General features: G+C 40.1%; 1 protein-coding gene across 6 annotated transcripts in view; it reads right to left on the reverse strand.

The window, feature by feature from the left end:
- Window positions 1-12,528, reverse strand: part of INPP5A (inositol polyphosphate-5-phosphatase A) — a 234,021-nt gene that overhangs the window by 36,029 nt on the left and 185,464 nt on the right. For all 6 annotated transcript variants that reach the window (XM_026065676.1, XM_026065677.1, XM_026065674.1 and 3 more), the window contains 2 exons: window positions 2,991-3,086; window positions 2,580-2,654 (listed from right to left, as the gene is read on the reverse strand). In XM_026065676.1, the coding sequence (XP_025921461.1) occupies window positions 2,580-2,654; window positions 2,991-3,086 (171 nt within the window). The remainder of the gene's footprint in view (window positions 1-2,579; window positions 2,655-2,990; window positions 3,087-12,528) is intronic.

Raw genomic sequence — 12,528 nt, forward strand, 5'->3', positions numbered from 1 at the left:
CTTTCTTATTCCCTTTCTGTAACACCCTTCCCCAAAGGATCTAGGCACTGCAGTGCTATTGCACTTAACAGAGTTACACCCTGGTTCATCTGACGCAGTATAACCTCGGTGGGCAATTCAGAATATACGTATTAAATATTAAGGTAGTTTTACATTATTGTTACAGCTTGAAAACAGAGCTTCTCTTTTTCGACCACTACACAGATGAATAAAGCTGGCTGTTCCTTTTTTTGAAATAAAAGAATGGTCTTTGCACCTTGAGGGAAAAGATACAGATAATTGCTGAAGTTTGGAAAAAAATTAGACCTGACAGAACACTGCATGCATTTCAAAATGAATTTCTGTTGAACAGATAGTTTGTATCTATATCATATTTTTCATAAAAGATATCTATTTCTATATGTATCTTAAGATTCTTTTTGTTGATTACAATGTAAAAAAGAAGGAATAACTGTGCATGGACAATGATAAAGTAGCCTGTTGATAATAAATATTTGTCAGGTCTTGTCACATCTGTACACATTCCACTGTTACTGAAGAGACACCACACTGATAAAAAAAAAAAAAAAAACCCTCAGAAAAATCAATGGATTTTGAGCTAAAGCAGTTGCTAAACACACAGAAAACATCTTTATCCAGCAGCCATAGTGCTGTGAAAATTCCCAAGCCTTGCATTGGTACAGCTAAGGAAAATTTAATCTTCCCAAATACTCATCAGGGCACTCCATCCTGCAGACCTGACAGCCCCACTTATAATTAATTATACAATTTCGATGGGAATATCGACTAAACAAAGCTATAAATCATAGAAAAAGTCAATAGGCATGGACACATTCAATCATGTCCCGACCAATGATTACTACTCTTAAAATACAATAATTATTTTCAGGAGCCAGCTTGAATTAAATTTCTGTCAGGCTGGTACAAGACCGGCGGTTGATGAAGGATGCGATGGATTTTTTGGGTTGAATTCGGCACAGAGACATTCATCCTTTTAGATAGGTAGTTTGTTTTTAGTGATCATGGTGCTGCGTGTTTAACTAGACCATGAAGATTAGATTATCTCCAATGGCTCATTATATCGTTTATCTTTTTCTTCCATGTTTGATCTGGAAGATTTCCTGCTTCTTGGTGCATGAATGAAACAACTGCTGATTTTGAAATGAAATGTGCTTAAGTGCGATTCCGCCTATGTCTGTGCACGCCAATTCCATGTATGTAAAGTCAACCAGCAGTTGCCTGAAATACCGCTAGAATGTGGTGAATGGCAGCAACCAGAATAACTCTGCTCAGCTTCAAAAATGCACTGAAATTAAAATCAAAATGACAAACATTTGTTTTTAAAAATGCCCCAAATACCACGGTAAATTTACCTATAGAAACTGGAATTGGGATTAGTTTTATTACTTAGTATTAAATGTCCCCAAAACATAAAAACATCAATGAAAGGACAATTGTTATGTACTTCTCAGATTTTTTCACTTTGCAAATTAAAAAAAAAATACACTTATCTCACAGTAGCTATGCTTTTAAGAAATCCTGCCTGTATGGATATGTCTCGTGGCGAGCACACACGGCACGCGTGGACGACCCGTCCCTGAGCAGGGACAGCCATCACAACGGGTGGCAGAGACATGGGTGAATACTTAATGGGGGAAGATCTGGGGGATCCTGGCAGTTACGCAGTTCGGAACGGGAATTGCCTTTACGCACACGCGGCCGGACCGGGACCTGCCGCAAGCAGACAGCGCTTCTGACGCTGGGGAAGTGGCACCAATTTGCACAAGCAGAGGAGCCGGGGAATGAAACCCTTGTTATGGCTCCCACATCCAAAACGTGCATTCCTGATTTTCATCTGTCTTAACCGTTTGCTTTTTTATTTTAGATGCTTAACGTACTTCCTTAGTTACGTAATTCCTAGGAACTTTAGATGAAACAGAAAAAACAGCAAGCAGTGGTACAGAGATTTTCCAAAATGAAGTGGCTACATTTTGAAATAAAATCATGTTAAAGTAGGCATATAGCTACTCCCTACAGCAAAACTGCAATCCTAATTACAAATCAAAATGTTAGTGTTTCCTGTCTGCTTTCTCTTCTTACAAAACCCTATGTGATTGCCCAAACAGTGCCAGTCTGCTGCAGGGTTTGGGCTCGCTATTCCTTTTTCTCGTGCTTTTCCTTTATTCTTTGTACACTGAGAAGATGCAGATATTTTGAGAGCAGTTTTGCAATAAGGTTTTTTCCTAAGTTACTGCGTTGCACGACAAAGAGCAAGTGAACAAACAGGGTGCTTGAAGAAACGCAGACCAGAGGACAGAAAAGAAGGGTGAATTGGGAAGAATATTTCATTCACATTTTTTTCTAGAAAAGAAAGGTAAACAAAAAGATGCCAAACTTAAGAAGCTGTACACAAAATAACTGGGTAAGTGAGGAAAAAGGTTGGCRGGGTTATCATGTCAGATGAATTAACTCTTCTCATTCTGTATACAGAAGGATTGATAAGGATAAAGGGCTGACAAAGAAATGCAATTTTTATGTCACTTCCCATCTTATTCAGTAGTGTTTAGCCACAAACTTACCGCAGTGCCATTGTTATCTCTAAAAACATCTTGATTAAAATAGTCAAAGAGCTTCTTTTCTAACTGTAGCATAACCTAAAAAAAAATAAAGAAGAAAGGTCAGCCAGGCTCCCTGACTCAGATGCCCAATCCACAGCTGCTGGAAGTGACCCTTTTAGCGACACACAACCCTTTACAACCACGTAACGTTTCTAGATGTCTAAAGCTCCTTGTCAGTTTGCCCATTTCCTTGACTGGCAATCAGTTAAAAAGATCCAATTAACTGAGCATTAGGTGTGACAACCTATATCCCTTCCCTCCCTCCAAATTATCAGTTTTAAACAACTATATTCATGCTTTGTAGAAAAGAAAGTGAACATTCAACAACGTTTCTGTTTACACATGGTTTACAGAGGGCATTAAGTTATTTACCTTTCGGTCATTATCAGATTCACGAAATATTAGCTTGACTACTTCATTTGTGTCAGCTGCCCGGATAGTCTGCATGGTAGCCTTTGCACATAGTGTCTAATAAAAAACACAGAGGGAGAAAGGGAAACGAGTTTATACGACAGACGAGGCCACGTTTTATTGAACTTTATCAATCTGTGCATCTGCAAGGCCTGATCCCGTGTCCATATGCAAGCATGGTTTGCTGTAGATCAAAATACAAAACACTGCTAATTTAACTGACCTCCACTCATGACGTATCTAAAACAATACACTGAATTGCTGTCTGGAGAGAAACATGCAATATTAAGAAAATATCAAGTGAATAATGCAAATACTCATTTAACTCATTACCGTGCACACAGGTTCTTTCAGAGGTCTGATACTGTATCTCACCTTACCTGTAAACACCCTCAAAAGCCATTTCCTACAGCTAATGACTCCCCAGACCTCCTGGTTTATGTATCGCATTCTTAAAAACCGATAACTACATTGGCACAACCGCAGCCCTGCAGCTTAGCTCCTGCCTGCAAGAATGTCCCTCTTATCAATTAATGTTCCAAGCATAATTTAAAAACCCCAGCAACAATTTTATAATCTGACAACAGGTTTCAAAGCTCATTCTGAGCAGCAAAATCACTCATGCAAACATCCTTTTAAAGAAGAGACGACATTACATCTTTGGATATTTTGAGGATTCGGTGTCTATAACGTATTAAAAATTAGCACTTATTAGGCTCAGATATATGAATTTCAGAGGAAGTGCCAGGCCTTGGATTCATTTGCCCAGTTTTGCCAGTTGTGGCCCAGTTTTAATGAAAAGTTGACCTGGAGAGTAATATAGGGTTGGTTACTTTTAAAGGGCTTGCTCTGTTGCATTGTAACACATGAAAATCTTGAACATTTAGCAAAGCAGGTAAGTATACATTTAACCTCAAAAACATACTTTAGATTCCCTGAACCGACACTTTTGGCATAACTTTAAGTATGTTAAGTGCTCTACCATACAGGGATAGCTACATCTTAACCGTGGGGTAGGCAGGCTTCGCAAAGCGCTCCACAGGTACCCAATTTAAGCATCCTTGGAGCATCCTCGATGGCGCTATCGCACGGTGCTCCAGACCATCTGCCTGGGCTGCGGGAAACCACAATGCAGAAGACAGAGAGGGGAATGGCGAAGACCTCGCTTCTACTCCAGGAGAGAGAAGATGGCCAAGATCACGCACCGTGCCTGGGTTCAGCATCCTTCGCTGCAGTCTAGCTACAAGCTGCTGACAGGGATCTAYGCGTAGCCCTGGACAGGGCTATTGGTAAAGACACCCTACTGAGCAGAGGCTTATTTTCCTACAAAATAGGGCTAAAGAAATGGATTCAATGAAGAACAGGGAAAGAGGTGTTTTCCTTGCAGTCCCTTCCATAATGGCCAGACAACAGATTTTCATTTTGTATAGTATTTACTTATAAAATAAATATGTTCTGTGGTAATAGGGAATTTCACAACCTACTACATGTTTCTGTCTTTCCCAAATATAAATAYAAATATTGGGATTTATTTTTAGGAATGCAATAGCTATCAGACCCAATGCTATGAAACTACAGCTTACATCCCTTTTCTCCATCTCTCCCCATTCTGAATTTATTTTGAAGGAGATGCCAAACATGTATTTAAAAAAAATCCATCTGCTTCCAAATATTCTAGGTCTCAGGTGGGGTTATCAGTGCTAGAGTGCAAACAATCCATCAAAGGACTTCTTTCCCATTTGATAGAAAAACATTTAAAAACGATCCTTGACAAAGGGCCCTGTGTGCTGCCATAGCCCAAACAAAAAGCAACAAGCTTGGCAATTTCATGTTTAAAGACCAATAACTTGAGTGTGATACAGTAAAAATAAAATACAATTTGATTTTTTTCCCTTTAATTCTGCTAACCGAACGGGTGCTGATTCCTCATCTCGCTGAATTATCTCCTCTCCCAACAAATTCCTCCTGATTGTTTCCTCACCAAATAAACAGTCTATGGATTACAAACATCTAGTGCCCAGTTTTATCATTAAAAACTTGGCAAAACCATGGCATAAACATGCTACAGGTACATGTGAAATCAAAGTTTCCACCTGAGGAAAGAAAACCGGTCACAGGGACACAGACACAGGTTGTCCTTCGAGAACTTAGTTTCCACTGCGAAGTTTTAAGGCRTTTTTGTTTGAAAGACGGTGAAGAACAGAGGGAAGATGCTGGCGGCAAGTCGTGAAAACCAGCTCCTCCCGGGAGCRAGGAGAGGCCATCAGAGAAGCCGCAATTTTGGTACCATTTATTTAGGCACGGACCTAATCGCTTTCCCCCCACTTTACCTTAGGTCCCACTTTGTGCGCCTGGACAAGTAATTAAGGTTTTGCCATCTGTGTCTGCACCCAGTTCCCAATGAGGTAATCCACCAGCGAGCCATTCCCAAAGTGCGCTCCCTCTGATACCGGCCATTGAAATTCAAAGCACAGATTAGCTAATCGGGTCAAGCCCAAAAAAATAGCGCTTTGGACTCATGTGTCACAAATCAGTCTGGTCGCCTTTAAACAGCGCACCAGATTAGAACAAGCACCCGAACAAACCAAAGCGGAAAACCCGCCGCTCTCTAAAGCTGGTTTCTAAAGCCCTAACAAATCGCTCCATCTTTCACTCATTTAAACTTTCCAAATGAGGGTCAATACGGTCCCCTAGCATCCAAATGCTAATGCGCTTAAGTGCGCTTAAGCAGCTTTCCAGAGTGAATGGGCCAAAGAAGGGCTCGAAAAGACAAGGCAGAGTTACTGTCACTGTCAAAAAGTCATTGTAGCCACCCCCAGAGTGGTTGCAATTCAAGAAATTCATGATTTCTGTCTCTTAAAGGCATCTGCTTGAGAACATTTTTTTTTCTGAGCTGCTTTATCTCACAACTTCAGGCCTGCTCTAAAAGGAAAAAAAACCCCGATCGACTCTTGAGAACCAATAAAGAGAAAGGACCCACATACCTTATTGCTTTCAAATTTCACACACACAAAAAGTTACCTTATTCACAGACAAAAAGTGATTGGGCAAAGGTTCATTTCTTATACAAGCTGGAGCATTCCTTTTTTCCTCCTCCTTTCAATTTCTACAAAGTCGTAGTCACCCAAGCAGAAAACTTTCGGGAACATGTGCCTTTTTAGAGGAGTCTACTTATGAAGGGATTTTTTGTTGCTGGTAAAGAAAATCAAAATGCTATGAAAACACACTGTTCCTTTTCTGGTGTTCCCTCAAAGGTGCCCTTTTACAAAGTTAGCAGAGGGGAGACCAGATACCAAAACCCTCTACCGAAGTTATCTTTCGCTTTTATCCTTTTTCTTTTGCAAACGAGTTTTGCCACAAAGTTTGCAGGGGAGCTGCATTCCGAGCGGAGGGACCTCGGTGCTCGGCCTCGGCTGGGAAACGCAGACGCGTCCTATTCCCGTGGTCGCGGGGACTGTCCACGCAGGTGCGTGCTGCACAGCGCTTTTAAAAGCATCTTTCACAACAATTTGTACTGGATCATAAAACATAGCAGTAGCTTGTCTGGTAACTACCTTGGAGCTTAATAAACGTTCACCGCTACGCAAAGTCAGGAGTGAAAGGTTTTGATACCGACAAATGCCAAATCTAGAATTGCTGCCGAACTCCGYAGGCCTCAGGAAATGAAAGCCATTTGATTTACAGCATTAATGCAGCCTTCAAAATACTTCTGCTTCTGTATACACAACATATTAAAATGTTTTACACCACCTCTCTGCATATTTACACTGAAAAGGAATATGTACATACATTAAAACACAATAACCATTCATTATATATATGGAAACACACCAGTGTTGTGAACTGTACTATCGTTTCTTGTTAGCAGAGCTCTGCTGAAAACCACGGCCGTTTTTTCACTGATTTTGCCCTCCTGCTTTCTGAGCACCCTGCAGAAACCTGACCTTACCTCCTCGTGTGTGACCTGAGTCACTGCGTGCTTGTAACTATTTCAACAAATTTTTTGGGGAGAAAAAAAGCTGCACCCAAGCATGTACAGATTCAAACTTCCCTATTGCCTCTGCCTACTGAATCTAAAAATGTGCATTATTTTTCCCAATGATTTAAATAATCTTATGACTTATTACTTTGAATTCTTCTACCAATACAAGTGTAGAATACACCCATTCCTCCTTCATAAGTGAGAAAAGTTTTACCAATAGTTGCAATTGCAATTTTCAATAAGCCACACAGATTAAAAAAGAAGGTTTTCCTGTTACAAGTAGCCAGGAGAGAAGTGCAGATGCTGAACGCTAAGATGCACCAACTGAAACCGTAAGGCCTTGAACACAGGAGCAACCAAATAAAATAAATTCAAGATAATCCAGTTACATATTCTGTGGATTCTGGCAGGATAAAAAAGACATGTATCATCCAATTATGAAAGTGAGATACTTCTGAAATGCTGCTCAAAAACCAAAATCAATCTGACACTAATTTAGAAAAACCAAATGCTTTTTTTTGTTATTATTTGGATGCAAATTGTATTTGAAACAATCAGAGAAGTAAAAGATTTGCTACTTTGGGAATAACAGGAGCATCTGTCTTGTTCAGGCTGCTCCTCACCTCTGAGGTGTTGATATGGTTTCCTGGGTATCGAGAATATACTGACAGTAAATTCACTAAATCCTGTCATGTAAGAAAAATCAAATTCACAAGTCTGAGAAAACCACAGTAAAATGTAACTTTCTGAGTCAATGAAATATATGCATTTAGCTACAGGATAATTAAAATTTCTAGTGTTTTTTAAAATACTTTTGTATCTGCCATGAAAATGGAGACTTGTTTTAGCTAACTTTTCACAATYGTTGCAAACAGGGCAAGTACAGAGCTAAATTCCCCAAAGCAAGAAAATAAAAACACATCTGAGAGCACAAACCTTTTTTCATCTAAACAAGTATCCTTCATTTAGAGTATATTTTAACTTGTGTTAACTTGTTTAACTCYATGGAAATAACAATAATGCCTCGGAGAAGTCACTATGTTCTTAACACTAATAAGCTTCCAGGAGCAGGAATTCCACTCAGCAGCGAAACATCAGCTGAACAGAAAACAGATATGAAAACGTACAAGTGAGCAAYGAGTTTAAGTATCAATATGCTAAATGACTGTTTTACTATTTGGCTACTCTTTGGGGAGGAAGTTCAACAGAAGCAGGTGCAATGCACGGGCTGGGTGGGATGCAGGGTGAAGGCTCTTCCACCACTCTCTTCTTTCCTCTCAGTACGTTGTTTATGTAATATTCATGGAGTGCATCTTTCGATGGCAAATCAATGCAAACCACACTATATTGCTGCTTGCATTCATTTTTACCTTCATAGGCAGTTTACAGCAGCACCAGTTATACCACCTGCGAAAGCTTGGTCCAGAAGCTGCTCAAGACCTACAGAAGTACTCTGGTCTCCACCGTGGGACCAGATAGCAAAGAGATATTTCAGTTTTAAAGTATCTCTTTGGGAAGTGTCTGTGACAAAAAAACTCAACACTGAGCCCCTAACTTTATGCTTCCAAAGATTTCCTGTGCCAGTAAACTAAATGATCCCTTTTGGTAACAACTTGCATTTCTCTGGGATCAACTTCCAATTAGCAGCCTTAAGTTCATCATTAAATGCATTTGCATGTCCAAAAACTTAGATCATACATAAGAATGTGATCGAGATGTTACAGTAGGCAATGCAAAACCATTTSCACTAGTCTCCAAGTGCTGCACTAAGCAGACTGGGAGACCACAGTTTAATAGCACAGTCTGTCCCGCTGCACACTCTCTTGCCATTGCCAGCTCCATTTATAAACCTCTGAGGCTTAAGTTTGGTGTTCTTGATTTTTGGCTGTGCAACTATCCTAAACATTGTTTTCTTCTTCAGTTGGTTCAGTTAGATATTACCTTGTACATGATGGTTTAATTGTAATGTTTTCATTGGCATCCACTATCCAGCAAAGGAACYCTGATTATTACTTGCTCACCTACACAGATCCAAAGAAAAAGAATATGGGGGAATAGTTCCTTACACTTCCAGATTTTTCCCAGTGGAATCTTCCCCCACTCCAGTTTTTCAAACTGGGAAAGAAGCTTTCATTAGACACTTTGCGGTGCTCTGTCCTAAGCAGCTTTGCAAATATAACAATCCCCCATTTTGGAACTATTTTTTTCAATACTAATGTTAAATGGACCAGTTTTTCTTAATGTTTGCAATACCATTCCTTTTTTTGTTTCTTTTCTTTTTTTTTTTCCCAGTCAGGTGTATTTCTTTCTAAGAATTCAAAAATCAGGAAAGAACTCTCCTTTCCATCACAACTACTCACCTGCATGGTGATTAGCTCCTGGTTTTCTCCAACTCCTTCTTCTGGTCAGATTCCACATCTTTTTGCATTCTCTTGTCTCATTTCCCTGACTGTGACTGCAAGTCTGAGTTCAGCTAAGCATCTACATAAGGGTCCGTAACCAATTTACCCTGAGACGACTGGCACCTGCTGGCATCAGGAGCACAGGTCCTCTGCAAGCTATGGTGAAAATTTTTTTTCTTCCTCCTCCTTTTAAGCTCTCAGCTTAAATTGACTCATTGACACGAACAATTAGTTTCAAACAACACATTCAGGACTTTGATTGGATCTGGATAAACTCTGCAGCACCAGAAGATCTGGAACTTTTTGCTACAAATATCTCTTCCCTCTTCCTTGTCCTTTAGCATCATTACTTGATGTCAAGCAGGGTCCTGGGGCAGTTCTCAAAGACAATGATTAGCTTTTCCTTAATTCTGGGAGCTGGAACAATCCCACTGTCCCTACGGAAATCTTTTTTATATATATATTCTTGCCCCATAATCTGCAAACCTCCTGGGATTTCTTCAGACATTCTTCTATTACTTTTCTTCCATTATTTTTTTCTGCCTCGGTCAGGCAGGAATACCAGCTTGAAATCTTTCTCTTGGAAACCCTTACAGCACTTACCATTTTTTGCTCCAGCTGACTAAGCAGAGGACCATATGCATTGTTTCTCTTAAACAGAGAATTTGATGAAGCACACAGGATGTGTGATGTAAATCGGTTTCTGTAGAGAAATGTAAAATCCCCTGTTTCCCTGAATTCAGGAAGAATGAAATAAGAGGCAGCTTCTTTCCTTATAGCTAAGCTGCTTTTATCCAACTTTCAGACTAAGAACTTTCCATCTCTTTTCATTTTAACAGCAAAATAGCCTGTGAACCCCATCTGCTCCTGCGTGCCTTGCAATTGCCTTTGTTTGGGCTGAGGGTGCTATTGTTTCTGCTACTTCCATATTGACGGTTTCTTACAACTGTAGGCACTGAAACACGGGAGTAATGACGAGAAAAAACTCAAGCCAACACCTAACAAAATTCTTTGGCGCTTCCTGACTCACTTGCAGAAAACCTGGCAGCTGCAGGGCTCCAGATACCTGCAGTCCGCCGGCTTTGCTCCTCCGCGCCCTGATACACCCGCGGGGGACGGCGGGGCACGCACCCCTCCAGGTCACAGCCGCGCGGAGCCGAGCGCCCCGGGCCGCCTGCTCAGCACGAGCCACAAGCCCCAAAAACGCTCCCGYGCAGTGCTCCGTTCCTCCCGCCGGCACCACCAAAAACGGCAAGTTCTGGGGTCCGCCCTTCAAATCAATGGGGAGTTTTGTACAAAGTCTATGGCGTTGATAAAATCAACGGCACGAGATCAAGGCTGAGGCTCCGAAGCGTGAACCCTTTGCTTCCAAAAGGTAGACTTACATAAGCAGGTATCATATATGCAATAGATGATGTACACACTAGTTCAACAGCCTTTTTGTGCTTGATTTTTCTTATATTTATCCTCAGAAATGAAAGCTGGAACTGAATTTTAAAACATGAAGTGTTGGGTGATTCTGAAATCAAACCACAAATCTGCCTAGAATTTATATGCTATTGGACAGACACTAGCTATTCCTAATCGCCAAGTGATTATACTATACAGAGAGAAACACGAAACGTTTTTTTCATCCTATCACGAATAACAGCACTTCAGGTACAATGATTGGTAAAAACAGTTAGTCCCTTAAACGAAGAGGGGACCTGAGACCCGGAGACATTAATACTCTTCCACTGCTTCCCCTCTGTGGGACAAGACGCCCTTCTGAGTTAACTCCACCACCCAGCAAACTCAACAGCAAAAGACACGTCGCGTTTGCTGTATCCTGTTTTCTGACCCAAAYAAGTTTTCCAAATGGGAAGTGAAACTGAGTTAGTAACTGGAACCAATGATTTTGCAAAGGACTTCCCTGATCTTGCAGGACAGAACCACCGCTTTTCTAACTTGAACCTTAAATGCCGCATTTTCAAGAGAGGAACCATAAGACTCTATCACTTTTCTGTTCTGATGCATCAGTAACATTTAATTAATACCGTTTCTTCAGTTTCCACTATGTCATGGTTTCTGGCATTGGAGATGACATTGTATCTGCCCACGTAACAATTTAGTGCAAGTCTCTGCTATATCTGCCCTCACTTCATTAAGAAAGGAAAACCTTCTGCAGGAGTGACCTACAGTCAACTTCCCTCAATAGCTGGATAACAAAAGAATTGGCGACATCCACACAATGGCACAATTCTAAAAATCACCAAGAAAAGGAAACTTGGAAATTGACCAACAATGTTGGACGAAAGAACACTTTGTCCACACACCTCTTTGGAGATATACAGTCCCAAAACCTTATTTAAAGTACTCATGGAGACTAAGATACATTTTTAGACAAAACTGACAGAAGAAATCACGATCAAATAATATTCAACTGTTCTTCCCACAAACATGCCTTCATTTTAATATGGTTAACAGTGATATAATAATTTCTTGTTAAAGAACAGAATAACTGCCATAAACAATTCTGTTAATTACTCTGATGTTGAGAAGCCTGTTTAGAAGGCTTTCTGCTTTGCCTACACCATTATATCTAAATTAATGCATGATTTGTAACAAGCATTTTAAAAATCATTTCTGCAAAAAACTGCATGTTGAAGAATATCATGTGAAGGACAGCTTGTGTATGAGGACTAGAGTGATCAGCTCACCTTACAGCATGTATGGATTTGTCTTGAGTATGTGTTAAGTGCAGCTATTCAATGTAATAAATAACTATTATTGTTCTGTTAACTGGGGACAAACCCAAYGATGTGAGAAAGATGAGAACCAGTTATCCATGAACTAAACAAGACCATGTTAAGATATATACGAATAGTGAAGTTAGAGCAGGCACATGGGGAAATCCCTCACAGATACATTGGTAATTTTATGTTACCATCTATACATCAACTTTGGTCATTTACTTAACTTTTTGGTTTATTTCTAATATAATTGATAGAGTTTAAAGATGTCCGTGTGTCTATCTGTGTATTTCACGCTGCTACTCAAAAGGAGTTCTTAATCCAACTACAAATTTCTACAACCACTATCCAACAGTATTTTTAATCTTACAAATCTATGGCAA

This window comes from Apteryx rowi, unplaced genomic scaffold (genome assembly GCF_003343035.1).
Source record: "Apteryx rowi isolate R43461 unplaced genomic scaffold, aptRow1 scaffold_23, whole genome shotgun sequence".
NCBI classification, from domain to species: domain Eukaryota; kingdom Metazoa; phylum Chordata; class Aves; order Apterygiformes; family Apterygidae; genus Apteryx; species Apteryx rowi.